Source organism: Bos indicus, chromosome 25 (assembly GCF_029378745.1).
Source record: "Bos indicus isolate NIAB-ARS_2022 breed Sahiwal x Tharparkar chromosome 25, NIAB-ARS_B.indTharparkar_mat_pri_1.0, whole genome shotgun sequence".
NCBI classification, from domain to species: Eukaryota; Metazoa; Chordata; class Mammalia; order Artiodactyla; family Bovidae; genus Bos; species Bos indicus.
The window spans coordinates 34,953,673-34,981,280 of NC_091784.1; the positions used below are offsets into that span (position 1 = coordinate 34,953,673).

At 51.0% G+C, this 27,608-nt stretch overlaps 1 protein-coding gene across 4 annotated transcripts in view; it reads right to left on the reverse strand.

The window, feature by feature from the left end:
• Window positions 1-27,608, reverse strand: part of HIP1 (huntingtin interacting protein 1) — a 136,557-nt gene that overhangs the window by 17,092 nt on the left and 91,857 nt on the right. For 2 of the 4 annotated variants that reach the window (XM_019987705.2, XM_019987708.2), the window contains exons 3-19: window positions 27,041-27,183; window positions 26,744-26,800; window positions 21,949-22,029; window positions 16,851-16,927; window positions 16,340-16,401; window positions 12,575-12,715; window positions 11,122-11,179; window positions 8,173-8,248; window positions 7,942-8,082; window positions 7,029-7,126; window positions 6,392-6,464; window positions 5,463-5,646; window positions 4,876-4,964; window positions 4,382-4,498; window positions 3,036-3,137; window positions 2,453-2,596; window positions 1,895-2,030 (exon numbers count right to left, since the gene is read on the reverse strand). In XM_019987705.2, the coding sequence (XP_019843264.2) occupies window positions 1,895-2,030; window positions 2,453-2,596; window positions 3,036-3,137; window positions 4,382-4,498; window positions 4,876-4,964; window positions 5,463-5,646; window positions 6,392-6,464; window positions 7,029-7,126; window positions 7,942-8,082; window positions 8,173-8,248; window positions 11,122-11,179; window positions 12,575-12,715; window positions 16,340-16,401; window positions 16,851-16,927; window positions 21,949-22,029; window positions 26,744-26,800; window positions 27,041-27,183 (1,779 nt within the window). Of the gene's footprint in view, window positions 1-1,894; window positions 2,031-2,452; window positions 2,597-3,035; window positions 3,138-4,381; window positions 4,499-4,875; window positions 4,965-5,462; window positions 5,647-6,391; window positions 6,465-7,028; window positions 7,130-7,941; window positions 8,083-8,172; window positions 8,249-11,121; window positions 11,180-12,574; window positions 12,716-16,339; window positions 16,402-16,850; window positions 16,928-21,948; window positions 22,030-26,743; window positions 26,801-27,040; window positions 27,184-27,608 lie in introns of all 4 variants that reach the window. The other 2 variants (XM_019987704.2, XM_019987706.2) reach the window with 1 other exon arrangement.

The window sequence follows — 27,608 nt, forward strand, 5'->3', positions numbered from 1 at the left end:
AACCACACCACGGCCTTGTTTCCACCCCTAACTTCCCATCACTGCCAATTGAATCTAACCCGGCCTTCTTATTAAGTCTTTCAAGGCCCTAGGCATTGGCCTATACAGGAAAAGAATCTTTAAAAAAAATTTATAAAGTATATGTGTAACTGATTCACTCTGCTATATACCTGAAACTTTGTGTTCAGTCACTAAGTCATGTTCAACCCTTTGCAACCCCAGAGACTGCAGCCCGCCAAGTTCCTCTGTCCATAGGATTTTCCAGGCAAGAATACTGGAGTGGATTACCATTTCCTCCTCCAGGGGATCTTCCTGACCCACGGATCAAACCTGTGTTTCTTAACGGTCCCTGCAGTGGCAGACGGGTTCCTTACCACTAGCGCCACCTGAGAAGCCCACGCTCAACATTGTTAATCAACTCTACTTCAATTAAACAACAAAAAAAGGCTCTTGGATTCTCATTCCTCTCGAGCTCAGAGCCCTGGCTCCGTGGGGCGAATCTACATTCACGCTCTGCCCACAATGCAGCAATTCCCATGGCTGCGCCTTTGTGCTCTGATCCAGAGACTGCATCGAGTAAGAGGTAAAGTGCAGTCTCCCTGCACAGGTGTTGCAGCCCCTGGTTCTAGCACTACTGGCTGTGTTCTCAGGTCATGTGCGCCTGCTTCATCACCCGACAAAGGAGGGATAACGGTACCATGCCCCAGCATCACGGTGAGGATCGCTGGACCGAGGCGCGTAAAGCACTGAGAATGCTGCCTTCACAGAGCATAGCGAGCTCGCAGTAAACGTCAGCTCTTCCTGCTGTTTGTTTTTAATTTGGTTGCGCCGCGCGGGATCTCTGATCTTCATTGCAGCCTGAGGGATCTTTAGTTGCTGCAACTAAGAATTCACACACCACAACTAAAGATCCCGCATGCCGCAACGTCGGCTGTTTTTATGGGTTATTATTCCCCACTTTTCTTCCTCTCCATGGCTTCACGTTTCTCTTCTTCTTTCAAAACCCAGCTCACACCATCTCCTGAGGAACCCCTCCGCAGCTGCCTGCTCTCCTAGCATTTCTGCAGTCAACGAGGTACCCACATGTGTTCCTTCCTTTGTAACTGTGGGGGTTCCCCGCTGAACAAGATATCCTAGTCCTTCCTGAAATACTTCACCAAATCGAGACCTTTCTAGTTAATACTAAAAATCATCTGTTCCCTCCCTTCTGCCTTGTCCTCAATGGGACCTCTCAGGACTTTGCCAACAAGCTCCCTCTGCTTCAAAACAAGCTGGAATCTATTCATGGCTATCCACGCCTTCCCAGATCCCCCAGGGCCCGGATGCTCTTCTGTCTAATGTGTGCCCCATCCTCTTGCAATGGGGGCCCCCTCTGACTCCAACGGCATGCCCTGAGGACTCTGGCGGCTAGAGCAGTGGGCCCTGGCTTACGCCCTTGCTGACTCTTGGGGGTGTGCAGGGGGAGGGTATCGCTTCTGCCCCTCTGTGCTTAAGGAAGATGCCTCCCCGTCTAGATCTGAAGCTCACGGCAGCCGTGTCTGGATTGAGACCACACTGTTCTTAGAGGCACACAGGGCTGCCTGTCCCTCCCCCTCCTGGCATTCAGAGGTGTTTCAGGCCACAGCCCCCAGAAGGCATTTCATGGGTGTGATCCACAACTGTAGGTGTCCCCTTGTGGGAGGTGGCTGGGGGTGTGGAAAGTCCTACTGCCCAGGACATAGGCACTGCCCATTTTACAGATCCTAGGGGGTGGGGCCTAGGCATCCCCAGGTGATCCTAACACACAGCTGTGCTGGGAGCCTGAGTCAGAGTCACACGGAGTTCAACACCAACACAAGGATCGGTGCCGAGGGGCAGGGGGGATGACACCCAGAAGCCACCAGGGGAGGGGCACCTGCAGATCCAGCGCAGCTTGAGAGAGTGGGCTCCTCAAACAGCCTCAGGGCCTCTTGCACCACCTGCTCTGCAGCCCTCCTCGCCTCGGCCAGAAGCATCTTGTGTTGATCCTTCTCGAGCCGGCATATAGATTCCTAGAGATGGTGGTCCCGGGAGGTGAAGGTCGGCCACAGACCTCCCTAATGAGCCTCCACCCAGTATCCACCGGTGACACAGCTGGGATTCCTGGCACCTTAGCTCAAGCTGCTGCTCATGAGGCCCAAGCCACGGGTTTCGACAGAGAAAAAGCCTTTAACCTTGTCCGCGGGCGTGTGCCACCAAGCCCAGGACGCTATGGCGCTGGACCACGGTGGTCCTTGGGAGAGAGGCCCAGGTCCCTTCTTATCTGCCCCGAGCGAGGCATCAGAAGTTATGCTCGCTGAGTATTCACCTTCACAATCTGGCCAAAGGCCCCAGACTCCCTTTCACAGCCCCCCTGCCTCCACCAATACCCACAACCCAGCGCCCACAGGTGTAAGACTGGACTTGGTCTGCCCCAGAAGCGCCCGGTACTCGCCTGTGCGCTGGACAGTTTGAGCTGCGTGTACTCCAGCTGCTCCCGAAGAGCGGACAGCTCCTCCTCCCGACAAGCCATGGCGCTCATCAGGCTGTCCCGGTCCTTCTCCAGGTCTGTGATCTGGGCAGTCCACTTTGCCTCCGACTGTGATGGGGATGGATTGGCCCAGAGGGAGTTGCTGGGAGAATGAAACTGTCCCCTTCCCAGAGATCCAAACCCTCTCCCGGGCCACCAGGAATCTGTCACCCGCATCCCCGAGTGCGGACTGATCCTGGATGGGACCAAGGGGACCACGTGCCGGTGGGGACGGATGCTGTGCTAAGTTGCTTCAGTCGTGTCCGACTCTCTGGGACCCCACGGACTGTAGCCCACCAGGCTCCTCTGTCCATGGGATTCTCCAGGCAAGAATACTGGAGTAGGTCATCATGCCCTCTTCCAGGGGATCTTCCCAACCGGGGATCGAACCTATCTTTCTTGCATCTCCTGTATCTTCTCCTCAACACCACCTGGGAAGCCCTAGCTGACAGCAACCCCGAAGCCCAAGGGGAAGAGAATGAGGAAGGGAAAGACAGGCGACACTAACCTGGGCAGAATTTTCCAGGCTGCCTTGGACAATCTGGAGTTCCTGTTTGCTGGTGGCAAGTTCTTGCTTCAAATTCTCTAGTACTTCTGTCTGTTCTTGAGTCTGAATGAGAAGAAAAACAGGAGTACTATGATCTAGGTGGTGGCTTCAAGGGATAAATACGTGTAAAAAAATTCCCAAGCTATAAATGTAGATTTGTTTAATCTTTTTTTTTAACTATTTTTAAAATTTTGGCCATGCCATATTGTATGCGGGATCTTAGTTCCCTGACCAGGGATCAAACCCATGCCCCCTGAAGAAGTCTTAACCACTGGACTGCCAAGGAAGTCCCTGTATAATTTTTATATAGAAGCAAGAGAGGTCAGAATGAACCAATAATTTTTCTTCCAGTTACAGGAAATGTCAAGGGGAGCTTTAGGCATGGGGTCCCAAAGAATCAGACATGCTTGAGCAACTGAGCACCACACTCAAATGTCATGCTTGCGCCCACAAATAACACTAATCAAAGCAGAACCAGATTTTTAATTCAGGCATCCCAACACCTGGTAGGTATTCTGCTGACTCACCCTATCTCACCATCTTGAAGCAATCCCCTTCTTTGATTTCTAAGTGGTATTTTTTTCAAAGAGCAGGTTGTGACCCATGAGTAAGAATTCATAACGAACATTTTTTTTTTAAATGCAATAAACAGAGCCAAAAAATAACCCACATAATAAGGTAAAGTATCGCTCTGTGAAACTTTGATTTTCATTAGATTTTTTTTTTTTTTTTTAACTTTTTGGTCATACCATGCGGCACGTGGCATCGTAGCACCCCGCCCAGGGCTGGAACACATACCCCCTGCACTGGAAGCACAGAGTCCTAACCACTGGACTGCCAGGGAAGTTCTCCATCAGATGCTGTTTTTACTTTGGGACACAGAGAAGTGTGAAAGCCCCTGCTCCTAAGTGGAAGGCACTCTGTTTTATCCACCTGCCATCTCTTATGCCAACGGAACCTGCCGTCTAATGCCAACTCCACCCCAAGGCATGACTGCAGACAGCTCCTGGCTGTGGGTCTTTGTAAATGCCGATCCTCTCTCTGACATCCACCTGCTTCCACTTCAAAACCTCCTTGAGATTCATCTTAGCTGACGAGCCCCACTCAACTTCAGACCTTTCATCACGTCATGCCCCTAACAGCGTACACGTGAGTAACCATGTCCTGTGCCCTAGGGCCCCTTGCTACCCTCCCCACAGATCCGCCCGTGAAGACAAGGCCCTCAGTTCTGTGCAGTGCTCAAAGCCCCCTCCATCTCGATGGACGGCACCCCTCCTCGACTCCCACCTACTTCTCCTTCCACTCACCTTCCGCTGGGCCTGGTCACTGATGCGCTGAAAAGAATCCTCCAGCTCTTTTTTCTCCCGTTCCAAATCCACCTGGGCTTGTCTGGCCACCGACACCTGTTTGGTCACCTCCGCATTCTGCAAGAGAAGAATGGTGTCTCAAACTGGCTTACCTCCCGCTTACAGGCCATTACCCTGTAGAACCAAGGACGGCACTCAGACTGCGAGTGCCCTAAAGATGAACACAGACATCGCTTCCCCACCCAGAGGAAGCTGTTGCCTTCAGATGCTCGACTCTTTGTATTGCAAAAATGATCAAGATGGGGACTATCACAAGTAGGGCTGGTACCTAAGGGGGAGCTTGAGCTACGACAGCCAGGGAGCTCTGGTTTCCAAGAAATGGTGGGGACACTGGCCCTGGAGAAGCCATCCAGCCTGGGTCGACATCTCCCCTGGGCAGGGGGCCCTGGGCACGGGGGACAGGGTGCTGGTGATGGTGGTGGTGAGGCTCCTACCTTCCGCAGCAGGGCGGCATGGTTCTGCACCAGCTCATTGTACTTCTCCTTCAGCTTGCTGTAGCGCTGCTCGTTGGCTTGGGCTTTCCCTGAATTGTCAAGGACCAAGGTGAGGCGTCTGCACTGGCGGGGCACCCTCTGCTCTTCTGATAAGCCAGAGTCCCTAGAAGACTATCTTGCTTTCCCACAAGCATCTATACCTCCTTCTCCCATAAAAGTCTCACTTAAAATTAAAGTCCTCTGGCACGTCTGCTTTAACAAAGAATCACCTGATTCAAATCCCTCCACTGATTCATGCCCCTTGAGCATTCCAAATTTGGCATTTTAAAATCAGTGTTACTGGCTGCTACGCCACGATTTTTCATAAGCTGTTTTTCTTTTGTGTCCCCATCTCTGTGTTCCCAGCAGGGCCTCATGGGGAACTCCAACCCCTCCTCCTAACCGCTGATGCTGACGTTCACGACAGGCCCTCTGGACAGACGCCAGGCAGGGACCCTGGTGCCCAGCCTCAGCCTGCATTCCAGGGCTGGCGGGGTGCCGCCCTCCCCGGCCCCACCCTCATGCCCACCCCAGTGACAGCTCCTCACTCTCGATCTCCGTCAGGCTCCGCTGAGCCTTCTCCGTGTCCTCGCGCTTCTTCTTGAGCTCGTCCAGCTCGGCCCGGAGGAACTCGCTCTCGTCGGCCGCCTGCTGCCGCAGGTGCTGCTGCTCGGCCAACTCGGCCTCCAGCTCACTGGTGCGGCCCTTGAGCTGCAGCACGGCCCGCTGGCTCTGTGGGGAGGGCCCAGGGATGAGCGAGAGCGAGGGGTGGGACGAGAAGGTCCCACCTACCACATCTCTAGTGCCAACCAAATAAACACCTGGGTTTCCCAACGAGCTCACTCCCAAGGCCTCGAAAAGAGAGGTCACTACAAGCCATCCACCCACCAACAGGGGGTGAGGGCAGGGGAGTTCCGGTCCTGTTAGAGGGGCCTGGGGGCAATGACAGACCAGCTAGAATGAGGAAGAGGAGAATGCTTGCTGCTGCTGCTAAGTCGCTTCAGTCGTGTCTGACTCTGTGCGACCCCATAGAAGGCAGCCCACCAGGCTCCGCCGTCCCTGGGATTCTCCAGGCAAGAGTACTGGAGTGGGTTGCCATTGCCTTCTCTGGAATGCTTGCTGGTCCCAGGTAAAGGATCTGATCATCCATGAGTCAGCAGCAGATACTGCAAATAGCCGGCAAAGCTACAAGCCAAACCTTCTCATCACCACGTGACAAGAACAGGTATCACCACGGCCAGCTGGTGGTCATGATTCTCTCCAAGTATCACAGGGCCCTTGGAGTGTGGCTTAAACGCTGCTCGCAAGGGTAAGTGTACTGGAAATACATGACAACCTGGTGCTCTGGCTTTGGCATTTCTACTAATTAACCCTCCATTAAGATGTGGCTCAACAAGAGTGGATGTGAAGAGAATTTAATATTGAAAGCTATCATGTGCCGGTGAAGCCCAGAGGTGGATCTGAGCCCAACTCATACCTCAGTCTTCATGTTTTCCAGCTGTGCTTTCAGTTCTCTGGTCTCTCCAAACAGCTGATCAATTAACTGATCCCTAGGAAGAGAAGGAGAGCAAGTTTGCTTCCACTGTGCTTCTCTTTCCTTTGAAATGCGAGCTGGGAGACCCGGGGAGGAGGTTAAAAGCCGATGTTCATTTGGGAACAATTCTTTGAAATCCTGTAAGTTAAACTCTAAGACCCGCAGTGTCTCCAGATACTAATCTACTACCCACGGGCCCACAGGTATCCTAGCCTCATTGGCTACTCCTCTAGGATTTGAAAGGGGTCAGTATTCAAAGGTTAGGACTTCCCAAGTGGCTCAGCAGTAAAGAATCGGCCTGCCAATGGGTTCAATCCCTGGGTTGGGAAGATTCCCTGGAGAAAGGAATGGCTACCCACTCCAGTATTCTTATCTGGAGAATCCTATGGACAGAGGAGCCTGGCAGGCTACAGTTTATGGGGTCGCAAAAGAGTCAGACACGACTTAGTAACTAAACAACTCGAAGGTCAAGACGTTTATCTATGAAGCCGGAGAATTCCTCTTCAGTTGGGTGTGGCGAGTAAGCTCGGCTTAACACAGGGCCCACACCATCTGCTTTAACCCCACAGCCTGGACTCACTTCTCATCCTTGTTCACGCCATTCTGACTGTTGAAATTGAAGGGATCGCTGCTGGAGGAGCTGCCAAAGATGTCATCGAACTTGCTGTCGAATGAATTCTGCTGTGACCAGAAAGGAGTGCAGACAAAGTTAGAGACCCAGAGGGGTCTGTGTGGGTCTCAACAGCCACACGTGGGAACAGATGCTTTCTTAATCTGGTTCAAATCTAAGTACAGTGCCTCCTAGGAACGGCAGGGCAGCGTGATCTGTCTAGGTCGGCGGTTGGGTTAGAATGTGCCTCAACTTCTCTGGTGGTCCAGTAGCTAAGACTGTTCCCAGTGAAGGGGGCCCAGGTTTGATCCCTGCTCAGGGAACCAGATTCCACATGCCTCAACCAAAGACCCCCAATGCCAAACTAAAAAGATCTCATGTGACACAGCAAAGACCTGCTGCAGGGGCTTCCCTGGTGGCTCGGTGGTCAAGAATCGGCCTGCCAACACAGGAGACACAGGTTCGATCCCAGGTCCGGAATCTGCCTGCCAACGCAGGAGACACAGGTTTGATACCACATGCCTCGGAGCAACTAAGCCCGTGTGCTGCAACTACTGGGCCTGTGTTCCAGAGCTCAAGAACAGCAATTACTGGGCCCGTGTGCCCTAGAGCCGGTGCTCTGCAACAAGAGAAGCCCCTGCACCGCAACGAAGAGTAGCCCCCACTCTTTGAAACGAGAGAAAAGCTTGCACAGCAACGAAGACCCAGCACAGCCATATATAAACAAAGTGTAAAAAAAAAAAAATAGAAAGAGCCAGTGCAGTCAAACAAATGAATAAATAAATAAGAAGGTGGCCGAGCCTGGCCACGGTCCTCCGCCCGCCTCCCTGCACCCGGGGGGCACTGGGAAGGGCTGAGTGAGCTCCTCCCACGAGGTCCTCACCTGCTGGGAGGCATCCATCCCCATGAGGTCATCCTTCTCTAAGACCGGCTCGCTGTCGGGAGATGACGCCTCGGCTGGGATCACCACCACGGGGCTGACGTGTTCTGACAGGGCGGAGGCTCGTAGGAAATTAGGTGGGTTCTGAAGAGGGAAGACGCATTTCTTGAACCCTGCCCGCCTGCCAGCCTCGAGGACAGGCCCCCTGGGCTCGGCAGTTCCTGGCACGCTTACCTCTGGCAGTTGAGGGATCTGAATGAGCCGCTTGAAGTACTGCAGGTTGCTGGAGCGGTAGAAGAAATCTTTCAACCTAGGGGTGGAGAGAGGTTGGAGGGCTGCTGGGGGCCTTCACTAGCCCCGAGGAGGGGACACCCCACTTTCCTACTGCCTGCCCAGCTCCGGGCACAGGCTGCCAAGGAGACGGCCTCTATGGTGCAATTATGACGCTGCTGGAGACATTATGTATTGCCAGCCCTCACTGATCTAGGGGTGAGCAATGTTGGTGTTGCTTAGTTTTAAGTCGTGGCCGCCTCTTTGCGACTCCATGTGGAGCCTTCCCAGGTGGCTCGGGGGTAAAGAATCCACTTGCCAATGTACGAGATGCAGGTTCAATCCCTGGATCTGGAAGATTCCCCCGAGAAGGAAATGACAACCCACTCCAGTATTCTTTCCTGGAAGAATCCCATGGACAGAGCAGACTGGCAGGCTACAGTCCATGGGGTCTCAAGAGTCGGACACGACTTAGTGACTAAAACAACAACAAATAATCTTGGATGGATATGGGAATGAAGAAACTCCAATTTTTTCTCATCCTCAAGTCTCCATCTTGTATCAAAGCATCGAAGGCCAAGAGCATCAGACATTCTTTCTGAGATGAAAGCGGGTTAGTGATAGCCCTCGCTCTGCAGCACGGAATTTTCTCCTGCTCAGCCCAAAAAACGAAACCCCTGGGGTCTCAGGACAGCCCATCAGACCCCAAGGTTAGGACTGTCCCTGTGACCTCACTGCTGCTTTCCCCGAATTTGGGGACACTGAGGCCTCAGCCGCTGTGTCTGCGAGAGAGAAGGTGATGCTTTCATTAGCTTGAAGAATGAAGGGAAACTGAATCACCTGACCACACGCCCCCCGCTTTCTGGGCTGGAGCCAACAGTAATAGGCTCTTGCTTTCCTAAGCTACTGGAATTTAACATTCCAGGAAGTCAGCCCCAGGGCCTGTCTCCTAGGATTTAATAAGTCATTTTTTATAGCATAAACATACAAGGCTTTTCAAACAGAATAAGGAACTGGGTGGTTTGCACAACTCTGAACTTGCCCTCTGATTGCTACTCAGCAACCAGCAAGAGAAGCCTGGGCTTGGGTTCTGGGGGAGATGCTTTTCCTGCAGTCAAGGATGAAGAAATTAACAAGGAAAACAATCACGCTAGTGTCCTTCCTGGCTCCCTCCTTCCCGTCTCTCCTCCATTCCGGCCCCTCTTCTTGGGCAAGCTTAATTGAAAGATGAAGTGGACTTGTCATCTCATCACCAATTTTCTTCCCCAAACACAGCAGAATCATTTGCCCCCGTCAGACAAGCTCTTCCTCTTCTAGACTGGATAGCGGGCTTAGTTCCTCAATTGATTCAAACACTGACTGAACACTACAGTCTTAAGGAACTATTATGAATTCAGGTGCTAGAGATACAATTACAGGCGAGACAGTCGAACAAAAATAAGGTCATTCTTAGAACTAGAAAGCTGCTATAATGGAGAATACAAGGGTGGGTGGGTGGGGAGGTGGGATGGAATAGGAGATGAGGGGAAAGACCCCACTTAAATAAGGCGGCTAGAGACTTCCTTTGTGCGGAGGTGACTGAAGATGACCTGGATGGAGCTGGCCAGGCTGGAAGAAGAGCATCATGAGGAGGGGGAATAGCAAGTGCTAAGCCTCCGAGCTGTGGGTACGTTTCAAGAACTGGAAGAGGACCCCACAAGGTGCGCCTGAAACACTGTGAGCGCTGGACAAGGGGTCAGCAAGGACGGGCAGAGGCCAGACCGTGCAAGGACCTTGCAGACCATGCAGAGGGGCTTGGATTTGTTCTCAGAAGCCACTGAAAGGTTGGGAGCAAGGGGGTTACATTTTTACAAGGTCATTCTAACTGCTGGGTGGGGATGGGATTGCAGGGGACAGGAGCAGAGCACTGAGCCCATGCTGGAGGGTCCTGGTAGACAGCAAAAGAATCAGAGGAGGTGGGAGGCAGAACGAGAGCCAAGATCTGTTTGTAGATAAACCAAGTATCATCTGAACTCGCTAATGGATTAAACATGGGCAATGAGGAGAATGGTGAGTTTCAGATCTCTCTCCTAAGCGGACGGTGGGCAGTATTTACTGCGATAAAAAAGATCGGGAAGAAAATGTTTTGGGAAGAAAGCCTAGAGTTCAGTTTGATGTAAATTTGGTGTGAAAAGTGAAAGTCACTCAGTCGTGTCCAACTCTTTGGGACCCCATGGACTATACAGTCCATGGAATTCTCCAGGCCAGGATACTGGAGTGGGTAGCCTTTCCCTTCTCCAGCAGATCTTCCCGACCTAGGAATAGAACCAAGGTCTCCAGCATTGCAGGCAGATTCTTTACCAATTGAGCTATTAGGGAAGCCCCAATTTGGTGTAGAGATGTCAAACAGACCACTGGGGATGTGAGCCTGGGATTCAGAGGTGAGGTCTGGTTGGAGATACATCTCTTGGAGCTGTCAGCATGTACATGGCATGAGACCAGGAGAATTTAGGTAAAGAAAAGGAGAAGAGGATGAAGTCCTGGGCATAAGGGAGGCAATGAATGAATAAATGGAATCACCCTCCTCTATGAGATTTATTAGAGAACTGATGGCTTCCCCAGTCATTGGCAGTTTTGCCCACACCTTCTTTTCCTTCGCCTTTAAAGCAATAAAGCAGGTACCCTTGTCCCTCGATGATTTAAAAGCAAGTGCTCCTGGAATTTCCCTGGTGGTCTAGCAGTTAAGACTCCACGTTTCTAAGGCAGGGGGTGCAGGTTCGATCCCTGGTTGGGAAACTAAATCCCACGTGGCTGCCGCATGGTGTGGCCAAAAATAAAATATAAAAAAAAAATCAAAGCAAGTGCTCCTGCAAGGATGGGTTGCATTTACAGCACTTTTAGACTCACTGCTTTTCTGTCACTCAAGCCGCTTACTTTGTGAACTGCTCCAGGAAGCGGTCCCGGTGGCCTTGCAGGGTGTCGGCTGGGAGACCTGGAAGGAATTGGCAAAGAGTGAGAGGGAAGAAGAGGGGCAGAGGGCAGGGGAGGGGAGGGGACCATCCTCCCTGGGGCCAGTGGTCAGCCCAGGGGAAGGCATTCCTGACCTAGAGCTGCCCGGGAACTGGTAACCTCTTGGGCCCAGCTGGGGCCAGCAGGGACTCTGGAGGTGCTTATCAGCCAACTCTCCTTCTATCTGCTCCTGGAGTGTGAGTTCCCTGGGCACAGAGGGCTGGAAGTTGTGCCCCTGAGCACAGCAGCAGGGTGGACCAGAGCAGGGCCTGGAGGGGGGCTCTCTCCCAGGGGCCGTGTATACTGGGTGCCCTGGGTGAGGCCTTGTCCAGACTTGAGTCTGGGAGAGACCCAGAGAGCCTACTGCAGGGACCAAACACCTCAGGATTGAGACCCACAGGATCCAGTCTAGCACTGGTTCGGTAACTGCTGACTCTATGATGCTGGACAAGCAGCCTCTTAGGGCCGGCCTCCTCCCTGGCAGAGTGGGGACCATTCACCTCCCAGATTGTACAGTTCTGTGCAGTTCAGCTACAGTGTCTTAAATTTCAATTTTAGTAATTTTTGAATGTGATACTATCATTCGGTATAAACAGGGAGTACACATATAAAGTATAGTAATTCAAAGGGGCATCCTACGAGGTATCCGACCAGGACTCCTTAAAGACTTCCCTGGTGGTCAGTGGTTAAGAATGCACACGCCAACGCAAGGGACAGACACAGATTCGATCCCTGGTCTGGGAGGATTTCGTAGGCTGTGGAGCAACTAAGTCCGTGAGCCACGACTACTGCGCCCTTGGGCCTAGAGCTATGCTCTGCAACAAGAGAAGCCACCCCACTGAGAAGCCCCCCACTCGCCAAAACTAGAGAAAGCCCCTGTGGAACAACGAAGACCCAGGGCACCCAAAAATAAAGTGGAGAAAAACGTAATAAAAACAACTGTCGAGGTCATCAAAAACAAGGCAAGTCCAAGGAGACCGTCAGAGCTGAGAGGAGCCTAGGGATACCTGATGACGGAATGTAACACCGTGACCCGGGTGGGATCTTGGGACAGAAAAAGGTCATTAGGCATAAACTGGAAATGTGCATAACGCATGGACTTCGGTGAATAATAACGTATCACTATCGGTTCACGAACAACGTGGTAGCCTGGAGGGGGAGGGCAGGGACATCCTGGGTCACTGCTAGGGCAGGCTGGGTGCGTCCCTGCACACAGCAAGGCTTGGTCCCGATCTTTTATTATCAACACAGCTGGGAGCTCCGCGGGCCTTCTGAAATAGGAGCAGAAAGCCAAGGGCACCGGGGCAGGGGGAGCTGCCTCTCTCCAGGGACGGCCTTGCGGCCAGAAGCTTCCAGAGATCAAGTCCAGAGTACTCACAGGAGTGGAGCTTGAAGAGAAGCTTGACAGCATAATCATAGAGGTGGCTGCAATCCAAGATGACCTGGATGAGCGGGGCGAGGCGGCACTGCCCGGCTGTGGTCACCGACACGGAGCGGGACATGTCCAGGGAGTTGAATACTAGGGGACAGGGAGGGGAGATGTGAGCAGAGCTGGGGAATGAGAGGCACCTTCTCAGAGGGCAGAGGACAAGCGTCCAGCACCAGAGGACCTGTTCTGTGCAACCATGGTCTCGTGTTAATATGTTTAACCCTTCAGCACTCCTCTGCTCTGTGCTGTGCTCAGGCGTGTCCGACTCTTCGTGACCCCATGGAGGCTCCTGGGTCCATGGGATTGCCCAGGCAAGAATACTGGAGTGGGTGGCTATTTCCTCCTCCATTCAACACTCCTACGGGGTAGCTAAAAGCATCCCTGTTATTCAGGAGAGGAAATTGGAGGTAAGCAACTTGAAGGCAGTCACAAAGCCAGAAGTGGTTTTGCTTAAGAGATGTTGAGTTAAAAGCCAGAGCCCCCGTGGCCAGCGAATAGAGTAGGAGCCTGTGTCCCCGGCAGTCAACTGGCTCCCTGTGTCACAAACCAGTGAAATGAACTGGTTCTATGCCGTGTACAGCCCAGTGGGAGCCCAGGAAAGAAGGGATTTGTGGGGGAGCACCCCAAATGCCTCCTTCCAGTCTGAGGAGCTTTACACTCCCTGCCCCCCATTGGCAGAAAAAACACATTACCTGGCAGATTTCTGATCTAATGTGGGAGGTGAATTCTTGTTCAAGAGAAGCTCTCAGTTTTAAGGGGACTCAGACTTTCAGGATGGGAAGGGGCTGTTCACACAGCCCCACCCAGCCCTCTGTCTCAGGCATGAGCTCGGTCTCATGGTGACCTTGACCCTAAGAAACACCCAGTCTGGGTGTGGCAATAGAAACCATGTGGGGAAAATATCAAACGATCAGAACACAAAGGAGCAGATAATTCAGCCCGGGATTCCTGGTGGTTTGTCCCAGTGTTCTTGGAACACCAGACGGGGCGATGTGCAGAACCCTCGGATGGACAACCAGAGAGGCTTCGATAACACTGGGCAAGGAGCCAGGAAGAGGGTGAACCATCAGGATCAAGGCTGATGGAGGTCCCTGGGGGGAGTGGGTGACCTGCCCTCCACTCTCCCAGGCTCCAGATGCCCCTAAACCAAGCAACTAGATGCCTGGCCGTGGACCGTCAGTGCACACCACTGGGCAGACTGATCTCCCCGCAGTGGCTGCCACCGCCTCCAGAGATTCCGCACGTGGCCAGCACTGAGAGAAATTCCCCCCGCAGGCCCTCAGTGCGTGGGGCAGCCCGGAGGAAAGCCCGGAGCCACTGTGCTTGACCTTCCCCGGCCACACTAATCCCTGTTAACGGGCTTAAGTCTGGCAACTGAAAAGAAAAAAAAAAATCCCAAACAGTTCTAATTAAAAGGCAGCTTTTCTTCTTGACACAAATTAGAAGCAGCTGTCACTGTGAGGCGGCCATCCCCAAGTCTCCTGGCTTCCCTAGGCTCCACTCTGGCAGGGAATCCCAGGCTACTCCTGGCCGGTCTGCTGCTTTCCAGGAATGCCCCTTGGCATCCAGTAACATCTAGAGTGGTGTGACCCGGGGCAAAGTTACTCAACCTCTCGGTGCCTCCAGGTGCTCTTCCGTGAGACGCAGATGGTTCTAATGGCACATTCCTCATAAGGGTCTCATAAGGAGGTCTTGTAAGGATTAAATGAGAATGTCCTATAAGTGGCATAGCAACTTGCAGCGGTTCTTCGGGTTGGCTTGGAGACTGATTAGAATTACCCAGGGAAACGCAAAGACGACTCATGTCTGCCTACAGCTCCTTCATCCCTGCTTCTGTTTTAATTGGTCCAGGCTAAGGCGGGGGCGAGGCTTCCCGGGTGGCTCAGCCATAAAGAATCTGCCTGCCAATGCAGGAGATTGAGTTCGATTCCAGGGTCGGGAAGATGCCTCTGGAGAAGGAAATGGCAACCCGCTCTAGTATTCTTGCCTGGGAAATCCCATGGACAGAGGAGCCCGGTGGGCTACAGTCCATGGGGTCGCAAAGAGTCGGAGACGACTGAGCACCCATGCATGCCCGCAAGGCTGGGGCATTAGTGGGGGGTCAAAAGCGTGCCCCCGCCAGGTGATTCCAATAAGCAGCCAGGGTGGAAACTGTATTTTCTAACTCAGTGCTTCTTAAACTGTAACATGTATCAGTGTCCCCTGGAGGGATCACTCCAGGAGAATTCTGCGGTGATGGAAGGGCTGTCCACCCCTGCTGGCCACGTGTGCCTGCAGAGTGCCTGCACTATGATGAGTGCAATGGAGGCCCTGACCTTTTAATGTTATTTAATTGTAATTAATTTAAATAGTCACAGGTGGCTATTGGCTACCATACTGGACAGTGCAGACTTGCGGAGCTCGTTAAAACAGATGACTGGGTCCCACCCCCTGAGATTCTCATTCAGAAGATCTGGGGTGGGATTTGAGAACGTGTGCTTCTAATACGTTCTCAGGTGATGCGGATGCTGCTGGTCCAGGGACCACACTGTGAGAATCATTGCAGGTGCATCCAGTCAACATTCCTTGTAACTGGCCTACGTTTCCCACAGTTGAAAACCTGGGGCACCCTCTTCCGAAGGTTCTGATCCAAATCTACAAGGGTATAGACTAAAACTTAGAAGCTGGATAGACTTCCGATCCCATTTCTCTCAGTTTCTGGGCTCATAAGAGGTGAATGGGCTTTTCCCTGGTGGCTGGTAAAGAACTCGCCTACCAATGCAGGAGATGTGGGTTTGATCTCTGAGTCAGGAAGATCCCCTGGAGAAGCCAATGGCAACCCACTCCAGTATTCTTGCCTGGACAATCCTCATGGACAGAAGAGCCTGACAGGCTACAGTCCGTGGGGTCACATGACTTAGTGACTAAACCACCACCACCAAGAGGTGAATGAGGATGGAGGCGGGTGGGGAGACGTGCAGAGGAGGCTCTTGATTCCAAATCAGCACCCTCTCCAGGATGAGAAAACCACCAGCATTCAACCATGGAGGAGTGTGTGCAAAGACTCGGGTAGCTCTCTCTAGAAAACTCTAGCTAATTCACCCCAGAGCATTCAGATGGATGTTGACACCAGTTCATGAACTCTGTTCACCTGCTGTTTCTTCACTGCTGTTCATCTAGAAAGCAAGTGTTCCTGAACTTGGTTGTTGAGCACTTGCAGTGACAGGCACAGGGCTAGAACAGAGGTGAGCAGGGCCTAGTTCCTGATTTTTGAGGAGGAGCTCAACATACATTGCTAATAACCCAAGGGATCAAGGCATACGGAAACAGAGCCAAGTATCATGGAATGCTGGGGCAGAAAGAGGGCCAGCCCAGCTGAGCGGCAGACAGGTCTGGGCTAAAGGACCAGCCAGTGCTGGGGCCACAGTCCAGGGACTGTCAGAGAGGCTGGAAGTGTCTTTGGACTCTCGGAGGCCTGGGCTTAGCAGGGAGGCCAATGTGGTGGGGAACTGCAGCCCTTCTGGTCACGTGACTCTGAGAATGCTCTTGGGCTTCAACCTCTCCCTGTACCAGGGCCGAGGGCACAGACGCGGTGGGGCAGCTCCATCCTCCTGGCCTGTGCTGCACAACTTGTTTGGAGATGGGGGGCTGGGCTGGCTGTTCCCAGGAGGGAACCAGTCTGGGGGTCAGGTGATGGCCAGGAAAGCCTGGGCCAGACGGGAGGGAGAGACTCACCAGTTTGGAAGAGGTTAAGTTCACACTCCAGGTAGTCGAACATCTCCACTGTCAGCTGGAAACTGGACCCAAGAGGAAAGAGAGCTTATACTCCACGGCCCAAAGGCCAGTGTACCTGTGCTGCCGCCAAAGCATGTGTGCACAGGTGTGCACGCATGAACACACATACCAGCTCTGAGTCTCAGCCCCCACCTAAGTGGATATTAAGGCTGTTGGGAGATCAAGCAGGGCGAATTCAACAGTGACAGCGGTAGAGAAAGCGGGCAGGTTCCACGCTGTGTTGGGAGGGCAGAGGGGCACAGAGAAGGGAGGCCTGGAGCAGGAAACACCCTGGAAGGGTTCTGGGCGAGGCACCAGCAGTAAGTGGCCCCTAGGTCAAGTCACTTAGCGGCTCTGTCCCCACCTCGGCTACCGGCCCTGCCTTCAGGCCCTCTGTGACCCTAACCGGAAGTGAGGAGACCTACACAAGCTCCCGAACCCCTCTGTCCAGGGCGTGAGGTGGGCCACTTACAAGTTGTTGACGTCACTCTCTCCAGCCTCCTCTAGCTGCCGGTCACTCATGTGAAGGTTGCCTGGGAACCTGGGGTTCTGGGAGGGAGGCAGAGGAAGTCAGCACAGGGCACCCTGAGAGCGAGCTCTACAGCGGACATCACGCACACCAAGGCCCACTGAGCTCCGGCAGCAACAGGCTGGATTCTGCTTGGTGTGGGTGCCTGCATGCTCCCTGGGGAGTGTGGCCACGCTCACAACCACACACACACACACACACACACATACACACACACACAGGTCCCGTGATCGGCTGGCTCACAGCAAAGAACACCCCCCACCCGTCATTAGAGGGAAGGTTCCATCCCACCCCTGGGACCCCAAGGAGGGCCCCACCCCCACAGCCTGTACCACGGACATCGTCTCCCTGGGGCAAGGACACCCAGGGCGTGACTGCTGGCGGTCCTCAACCTGACACCCCCACCAGGCAGGCAGTGTAGCCCCTGCTTATCCCCAGTACATTCTGAACCCTATCCAGGCGTCCCACTGTCCTCTGACCACTTCTGGAAGCTTCTATTGTGAGTTCAGGGCCAGGCAAACCGATTCTCACATTAACTTCAGCAAAACAGAATTAGTAAAAGAAACTTGAAGGTTGGAGAAGATTACAGAAAGCACCCCCGCAGTCAGGGGAGGTTATCTGGGATTATCAGTTGTTGAGTATCTATAGTCTCCTGTCTTTCTCAGTGTGGTCTGTCCGGAGCGGAGGGAACACAGGGCAGCCGGCAGGTGGAGAGGAGCACAGAGAGATGGTGGCCAGTCTACAAGAGGGCTCTAAATTCCAGGGTGAGTTCTTCAGGCTCTGAAGACAGAAATCCTCCACTTGGGCACTTCCGTCTCTGGCTGTAACACCCTCCTGTCCTGAGGCCCACCACCCCGGCTCCTCTGCCTCAGAGACTCAGGCCGGTTGCTTTTTTCTTTTTTAATCGATTTTATTTTTTGGCCGCACCATGCAGCATGTGGTTCCCTGACCAGGGATCGAACCCACGTTCCCTGCATTGGAAGCGCGGGGTATTAACCACTGGATCAAAGGGAAGTCCCCAAGCCGGTTCCTTTATCGCCCCCTTCTGGCTGTGTTCACTTCCTCACTGGGTCTGGACATTATGTATGGCACCTCGCCCTCGTCTTTCTTCCTGCCTGTCCTCACACCACACTGCCGTGAAGCCCAGTGAGTCTGGATCGTTGTCGCATGCTCTGTGTCTCAGACCAGCTACCCATCTCCCTGGAGAATGACTCACAACTCATCACTATGTAACTGTGCTCTATAGCTCTGCGTGAGTGCCTGCTAAGTCACTTCAGTCGTGTATGAGTCTTTGCGACCCTATGGACTACAGCCTGCCAGGCTCCTCTGCCCATGGGATTCTCCAGGCAAGAACACTGGAGTGGGTTGCCGTGCTCCTCCTCCAGGGGATCTTCCCTACCCAGGGGTCAAACCCATGTCTCCTGAGGCTCCTGCACTGCAGGGGGATTCCTTACCACTGAGCCAGCGGGGAAGCCTGCTCTCTAGCCCCACTGCCGCTTAACAGCCCTTGCTGAGGCTTCCCTGATGGCTCAGATGGTAAAAAATCAGCCTGTAATGCAGGACACCCGGGTTCAATCCCTGCATCAGAAAGATCCCCTGGAGGAAGAAATGGCAACCCACTCCAGTAGTCTTGCCTGAAGAATTCCAAGGACAGAGAAGCCTGGTGGGCTACAGTCCATGGGGTGGCAAAGAGTCAGACACGACTGAGCAACCAACAGTCCTTGCTACTGGCCCACTGGTTCCCCTTTCCATCAATGACTGCCCGACTCTGCACCTGATACCCAGATCCCATGCCATCACCCTCGGCACCTCACCATGTCACGTGCTCGCTTTCTTATATCAAAACTCGGCATCCTGCTTCCCACTCCCTTCCCTGCTTCAAAGGTACCCACCTGCCCTGCCCTTCCTCCAGCTTCAAAGAGGAGTCGCCACCTCCTTCCTGACTCAGGATCAGCCCCTCCCTGTGTGCTATTTGAACCAATCTAGTTTCTGGTTGGAGAAGGCAATGGCACCCCACTCCAGTACTCTTGCCTGGAAAATCCCATGGACGGAGGAGCCTGGTAGGCTGCAGTCCATGGGGTCGCTAAGATTCGGACACGACTGAGCGACTTCACTTTCACTTTTCACTTTCATGCCTTGGAGAAGGAAATGGCAACCCACACCAGTGTCCTTGCCTGGAGAGTCCCAGGGACGGGGGAGCCTGGTTGGGCTTCCGTCTAGGGGGTCGCACAGAGTCGGACACGACGGAAGCGACTTAGCAGCAGCAGCAGCAGTTTCTGGTTCTTTCTCATGCACACCCCAACAAATCCTGCTTGAGCCCCTGTTCTGAGCTAGATGCTGGGCCACACACGGGACAAGGGAGACAAGCACTCCCGCTCTTGGTCCTCCAGGAACCCACAGTGCCGAGCGCCCACGACTCCATCTGCCTTTTAGGCTCCTGCCCGCGTCCCGTGCTCCAGGTCTTTCCCATGGCCCTACATCTTCCTCCAGTTGTTGTCCCCGCCTCTCTTCCCTTTCCTGCCAATCTTCAGGAAGTCCCTGACCCTTGTCTGTCCCAGAGATAACTGTATAAACCTGGCTCTCCCCATCTTTCACACCAACAGCCCAGCTCTTCCCAAGTCATCCTCCACACTGAATGGATGACCTCACACACCAGCCCAGGCACCTGTCGCTCTCCACCCTGCCTGCTTCTCGCACTAACGTGGGTCTCACGATAGTGCCACGTGGACGCCAGTGTCCTGGGCCTCCTGCCCTTACGTCTTCAGCTAATCCACTGCCAGGAACACCCATCCTGCCCTTCCTCACTGCCCCTTCCTCTCTACCTGCTAAGTGGCAGCCTGGGGTCTGGAGAAGGGGGAAAAAGTACTCCACAGCAGGCAGAGAGAGATGGGAACGGTGGGACCAGAGGGCGAACTGTGGTTGAAGTGACATATCCCAGTCAACACCCTCTCTTTATGATGTGACCCTGATATTCCACCTGGAGTGATGACAGTCCCCTCCCTGTGACTCTAGGAACGTCTGTGACGGCCTCCACCAACATAGGATGGTGGGAGGGACACCCTGTGACTTCAGAGGCTGGGTCATCTAAATGCCATGCACTCTACCTGTTCTCTTGGCCAACTCACCAGGCTGCAAGGAAGCCCTGACTAGTGCTGAGACTTCGTGAAGAGATGCCAGGCCAGCCCCCCACCGTTTCAGCTCCAGCTGGCATCTGACTGCAACCGCATAGGAAACTCCCAGCCAGAACTGCTGGCCAAGCCCTTGTGGAACCCCAGACCAACAGAATGTCAGAGACAACAAAAGACTGCTGTTGTTTTAAGTCATTAAGCTCTGGGGTGATGTGTATCCAGCACAGGTAATTGTAATGCCCTAAGGCTGAGCTCAAGTGTCACCACCTCCTAGAAGCCCACCTGGTTGCCTGAACCTGGGCAAGACACCCCCTGACTCACTTCTGTGGGCCCTCCTTCTTCCCTCCAAACCAGACTGTGACCCCCAAAGGCAGCAGCAAAGTCTATCCCTCTTTTTCTCTCCAGAACCTCACCTCGCCCTAGCCTAGGGTAGACCCTCAGTGATATACCATGAGCTTCCACACTGACCTGGCTGAGGTTAGAATCCCACCTCAGCACCGAGGAGCTTTCTGACTCAGGCCCTTAAGGGACCCAGCCACCATCTGAGTTTCACTTTCCTAGGATATGATCATACATGTTTATAGGGCTGTTGTGAAGATTAAATGATATTCAAAAAAGGTTGAATCAACTAAGGATGGTTTGCATGAATCAAAGATACCCCTTGAGTATATAAAAGATACTGGAGATAAATACACCAAGTTATGGTATTTCTTCTTAGGTTTCTTCCTTTCTCTATTTCCACTGCCAGCTCCCTAATTCAGGCCGCTTCCCCTCCCACCTGGCGGGCCATTCTTCCTTACCTTCTATTGCCACCATGCCCACCCTTCAGGGACCACATCAAGCCCCACCCCCCCCCCCATCTTTTCGAAACATCCCTGGCACTTTTCTGCAGGCACACACCTGGCACTATTATACAGCTACTGCAAGTGTGCAAGCTTCTCTCCCCAATGGATCTGTCAACTCCTAAAGAGCAGACCCTTTCTCCTTATCCTTATATGCCACTTGGCACATACTTTTATATGCATTAGGTATGTAAGAAATAATAACTAAAGTCATATCTTGAGCAGAAGGTCCTGTGTGGACACATACTGTATGAATGGAAGGAGTTATTTCTATTACCAGTCAAGTCAGTGCTTCTGAAATATTTTCATAAGGCCACCTGGTGGATCAGGCTTCCCAGATGGCGCTAGTGGTAAAGAATCCACCTGCCAGTGCAGGGGACACAAGAGACGTGGGTTTGACCCCTGGGTTGGGAAGATCCCCTGGAGTAGGAAATGACAACCCACTCCAGTATTCTTGCCTGGAGAATCGCCATGGAGCGAGGAGCCTGGCGGGCTAGTCCACAGAGTCACAAAGAGTTGGACGTGACTTAGCGAATGAACACACTCTGTGAATCAGGATTCTCTCTTTGCAAAATGGGGAACAAAAGGTGCAGGGGATCTGGGCCAAAATCCCAGGCCACATTCCAGTCACATCCCACTGACTGTGGTCACTCTATAAAATGTTTCCTCGCACACAGCTGGGATACGGTGTGAACATTCCCTGAGAAGCCAGGCTGTCCTATTACCTGGAAAACCTGACAATTAAGCGTGGCCAGGGGGGACTTCCCTGGTGGTCCACTGGCTGAGAATCTGCCTTCCAATGCAGAGGACACAGGTTCGATTCCTGGTCGGGGAACTAATCTCCCAAATGTCTTGTGGCAACGACGCCCACGCGTTGTGGAGCCTGTCCTCCACAAGAGAAGTCCTTGTGCCTCAAAGAGAGAAGCTGATGCTGCAACCAAGGCCCAGCATGGCCAAAAAACAAACCAAAAAAGCCCAGCCAGGTGTGAGGAGAAGGGACAGCCCGGGTGGGGGCGGGGTGGTCTCTGAGGGGTGGCTGGCAGGGCCGGCAGAATTGCTGAAAAGACTCACTTTGGTGTGGTACTCCATCTTCGTTCTCAGCAGTTTGAGGTAGATGCTGCAAAGCTGCCCATACCCTTCACTCAGGTGGCCCTATGATGAAGAGGAAAGAAAGTAGGCTGTCAACACTGAGAACTTTGGGTTGAAAGACCTACAGCTGGGACGTCTTTTTAAAAGAATATATTTTTTCTCTCCCCGAGTATGAAAATAACATATATCCCCTGTTGAAAATTTGGAAAATATAAAAACAAAAAACAAAAAAGAAAACTTGGAAAATATAAAAAAGGACACTGCAAGCAAGTCATCTTCAGCCTAACCACCAGGGATCATCATGGGAAAATGCACAAGGGTCGAAAAGTGAAGGATGAACGGATCAGAGACTGAAATGTCAAATACAAAACTATAAAACTCCTAGAAGATCACAGAGGAGAAAACCTGGGTGACTTTGAGTATGGCAAAGGCTCTTTAGACATAACACCAAAGACACAAACCATGAAAGAAATAATTGATAAGTTGGGCTTCATTAAAATTAAAAACTTCCGCTCTACAAAAGACATTGTCAAGAGAACGAGAAGATAAGCCACGGACTAGGAGAAAATATTTGCCAAGGACGTATCTCATAAAAGACAGTTATCTAAAATGTACAAATATACTCTTAAAACTCAACAATAAAAAACCAAACAATTCAACTAAAAAAATGGACCTAAGTCTGAAAATTCGGACTACATACTATATGATTTCAACAATATGGAATCTGGAAAAGGTAAAATTATAGAGCTATTCCATGGACCATAAAGAAGACTGAGAGCCAAAGAATTGATGCTTTTGAACTGTGGTGTTGGAGAAGACTCTTGAGAGTCCCTTGGACTGCAAGGAGATCCAACCAGTCCATTCTGAAGGAGATCAGCCCTGGGATTTCTTTGGAAGGAATGATGCTAAAGCTGAAACTCCAGTACTTTGGCCACCTCATGCGAAGAGTTGACTCATTGGAAAAGACTCTGATGCTGGGAGGGATTGGGGGCAGGAGGAGAAGTGGGTGACAGAGGATGAGATGGTTGGATGACATCACCGACTTGATGGACATGAGCTTGAGTAGGCTCCGGGAGTTATTGATGGACAGGGAAGCGAGCTGCAGTCCATGGGGTCACAAAGAGTCAAACACGACTGAGCCACTGAACTGAACTGATTCCATTAACAGAGGAGCCTGGGGGGCTACAGTCCAAGGGGTCACAGAGTTGGACACGACTTTGCGACAACAAGGAATGTACAACGACCATGAGTGAACTGTATTGTAAACTATAGACTTTGGTGATTACGAAGGACGTGTCAGCAGGTTCATTCATTGCAGCAAATTCACCACTGTGGCGGAGGATGCTGATGACAGAGGCGGCTATATGCATGTCTGGATGCTGGGTACATGGAAAATCTCTGTACTTCCCATTCAATTTTTCAGTGAACCTAAAACTGCTTTATATAGTCCATGGGGTCACAAAGCTGCTTTGAAAAAAAAAAAACAAGTAAAAGAGGCTTCTAAGTTCAGAAAGTCTTAGTCAAATGGAAGAGACAGACCACACAGAAGAATTATATTTTGGATAAGGCAGGGGGGCTAGGTACCTGGGCTGACCTTCCCACTGAAAACGACTAACAATATTGAGTGAGACATTAAAAACACTTTGAAGGTATTAATGAACTAGCAGGAGAGTAAGGAATCTTCAGGCCAGGAACTGAGTAATTCAGATATTCAGAGAGCAAATGGCTTGATGGGGTCAAAATGGGGGCGGGGGCAGGGGTGGGGGGTGGGGAGATACTTTCTCACACCAAGTGAACCCGAGTTTTGGTTTTCTGAGTCTCCAGGGCCAGGTGGTGAACTGGAGGCAGGGCTCTCACCTGCCCAAGTTCAAGAGTCTAGTGGAAGAGCCGACTGCCTTCCTGGTGCAGGGAAATTAAGGGTGAACTGGAAATAACACACATGCTCTGCGCTGAAGGAGACCCCCGAGGACTGCAAAGAAAATCCACTGCCCGAAACCACTGTTGTGATCAGAGGGAGGGGAAAACTGCTTCCAAGAACTGAACTGTGAGCCAGTTATCAAGGGGATCTGCTCAGAATTCATAAAACTTTTAAGCTGAGAATTTAATTTAGAGTGATCCCAATTCGCAAATGCCAATTCTCTCCGGAGGAACCTGCCTTTGTTAGAATTCAGAGAATTCCCACCAAAAAAAAGTGTCCAGGAAAATGAGCAACTCACAGTAGAAAAATAACTCAGCACAAGAAGAAAGCACATAGCGTGAGCAAAATTCACCAAAACAACAGATGGCAGAGACGGGTCTCTGAGGACTTTAGATACTGGAAGTATAAAAAGTGATATACGAAATCATGTATTTAATAAGCCTAAATAAATTAGAGACTGTTTTAAAATATATGCAGGGCACAATAAATTATAAAGAATGCCAAGCAGATCTGAAAACAAAACAAAACCTAAAATTCCAAGAAATGAGAACTATACAAAACTGCAAACCTTATGGAGAGGTTTAGCAACAGATTAGACCTTGTTGAAAGGGGAATAAGTGAAATGAACACTAGATGGACTGAAATTACCCAGAATGCAGTACAGAGGCGAACAGGGAGAAAACAAATGAAATAGTGGTTTAAAGGCACGGGGAATAGGGTGAGAAAGTTGAAAATACTGCTAACCAGAGTCTCAGAGGAAAAGACAGAATGAGGCAAAGGCAATATTTGAAAAGACAATGAGAATTTTTCAAAACTAATTAAAGATAATCATCTACAGATTAAAGAAGTCCAAAGAAACTAAATTCACACCTAGATACATAATAATAACTTATAAACAGAAAAAAAAAAACAACAACAGATTAGCTTCAAAGAATAACCATGAGTCTAACAGCAGACTTAATAAGAATGAAGGAAGCCATAAGCCAATGCAAGGGTATCTTGACTAATATCTTCCATGTACTAAAAGAAAAGAACTATCATCCCAGAATTCTTAAGTCAGAGAAAATATCTCCCGTGAATGAGGGTGAAATAAAGACATTCTCCATCAGGCAAAAGTGCTTGTTTCCCACCAGCAGACTCTCACTAAAGGAAGTTCTAAAGGAAATAATTCAAGCAGAAAGAAAGAGATCCCAAATGCATGCTCTGAGATGTAACAGGAAATGAAGAGCACCAAATACAACAATTAAAATAAAATATGGGGTCTAAAAACAACCAAAATTTAAAATATACGACAACAGCATTCGAGGGAACCAATGGTGTTAAAATATTCTAAGGTCTTTGTGCTATACAGGAAACAAAGATATGAATTTTAGATAACGATAACCTAAGCAGACCCTTTTCATTTTTAGATAACATTGTCAACAGATTAAAAAAAACAAAACAAAAAAAATCTCTGCTTTTATTTTTGTATCTTCCCACTAGTAATGAGGGGGAAAGTGAATGAGAAAGAAAATACCCAATCAATCCAAAAGAAGGTAAACAATGAGAGAAATAGAAACAAAACAGATAGGACAAATAGCATAAAATAAGATAGGAGATGTAAGTCTAAAGATATTATCCATTATAATAAATGTAAACAGAGTAAAGGTCCTGTTAAAAGACAAAGGCTGCCATCTTGAATTTTTAAAGAATCCAACTAAATGCTATTGACAAATATATTTCTAAGACAAAAGATTACAGAAAAGTCAGTCACTATGCAGTACATCTGAAACTAATATTATAAATCAATTACAGTTCAATTAAAGAAAAACTGACCATGAACTAGCTCATATAGCAAGGCTCAAAAAACTTTGAAATATCAATATGATATTGATTCTCTAGCCACAATGCAATACATATACATGTAAAAAATATTTAAAATATAAAAACTTATAAGTAAAAGGATGGAAAAATATATACCAGATATATTCTACAAAAAAAGAAAAAGACCTAAGCTTTCCATGTTACAGAAATGTAACAAAACTCTCTAGCATACAGGTGGGAGATTTGGGGATAAACCTCTGCTCTGTACAGGTTAACTAGTCTTGTGACTTAGGAAGGGCTTCCCTGGTGGCTCAGGTGGTAAAGCGTCTGCCTGCAGTGTGGGAGACAAAAGCTGCTTTCTCTCCCTGGGTCTGTATTTCTCATCTATAATGGGTAGATTGGACTATATAATTGCTAACATTTTGTGAGTGCAGACAGAGACAGGTAAGAATTTTAAGGAAACGGCTAACATAGCAGTTCTTATCCAGTGGGACAAAAAGACACATCAGCGTCCACTGGGGAGATTCTTCAAAGAGCAGGTTACCTCCCGTTCTTACACATACTCCTTGAATCCAGAGAGATTCTGGTATGTTTACCAGATCTAAACCCATTCAGATCTTGCCACCTACCTCTTCCCTCTTCCTAAGGCACCGAGAATCCCCAACCAGGAAAGAAAATCCACTGGCATTCAGATTGGGAATGCCAGTTCTCAAGGTGCTATGACCCCCATGGGACCAGGAGAAGGAAAGAAGCAGGAACTATGACAGTGCCATTGCCAAGGGATCCCAGTGCCCACAGACCACTGGGACATGAGCTTCCATTGGCAGGAGAAACTCCCTGGCCCTGGAACCTTCCAACAGTTTCCAGGGACTCCAGGTAAGACTGAATATCATGGTTCCATGTTCGGGCATCCCCGAACCCCTCCCTGAGGCTTGTGAGAGAAATCCGAAACAAGGTGAAAGAGATGACTTTGTTTCATCCCACACTCCTTGTTCTGTGGCCTCTGGGGAAGGACGAGGCGGTGCAGGGGGCCCCAAGGAGCGGGTTCAGACTCACCCACATCCGGCTCATGTCGCTCAATTCACTTTTGTATCTCAGAGAGTCCTTGAGAACCTGGAGAGGGAAGACAAGGAGAGGAGAAAGAGGATGGTGAAAGCCGGGCCTGGGGTGGGGCAGAGGAGGGGATGCGAGAGGTGAACCCATCTCTGAGACTGGTACCCAGAAGGCCAGGAGATAGGGGCATTGCCATCCCTAGTGCCAGAGTGGACAGTGGCCCCTGTGACTCAGGCAACTGCACTTCCCCCACGTGGGTCCCAGGCTCCCCGCCCATCCACTGCAGCCGCAGGCACTCACGTTTGGGTGTCCATCCCGGAGGAGTTTGTGGAACACGTGGCAGAACTTCCAGCAGAGCACTGCGTTGCTGGACAGGGGCAGCCGGTTGACAACAGACCAAAAGGTCTGCGCTCCCTTCTCGTGGTGGGTGCCCAGTATGCACGGTGAGGGAGGGTCATGGAAAACAAAGGTACGGATGGGGCCTGCCTGGGCACCAACCCCGGGTGGGGCCTGCAGCAGGCCGCCACGGGGGTGGTGCCTTATTCAGCACTCTCCAGCAGGGGGCGCCGCTCGTAACAAAGGCACCGAGGATCTGGGTAGGTATCTCGGCAATTTTTTGACAGATGGCAAAAAGGCACCTTATTCTAATATTCATTTTATTAGATGATTTCCCCAGAGACGGCGGTCTCTTGGGAGGAGTGACTTTTTCTAATTTGCAAAGTAAGTTCTGGGCCAGCAGTGGTCCTGGCTGACCTTTCGTGGGAAAATGCTTTGGTTGGAATTAAGGCTTTGCTGTGGGAAGATGTTTTGGTTGGAATTAGGGCTTTGCTGTGGGAAGGGAGACTCTGCCCTTTAGATTTGCTGAGTT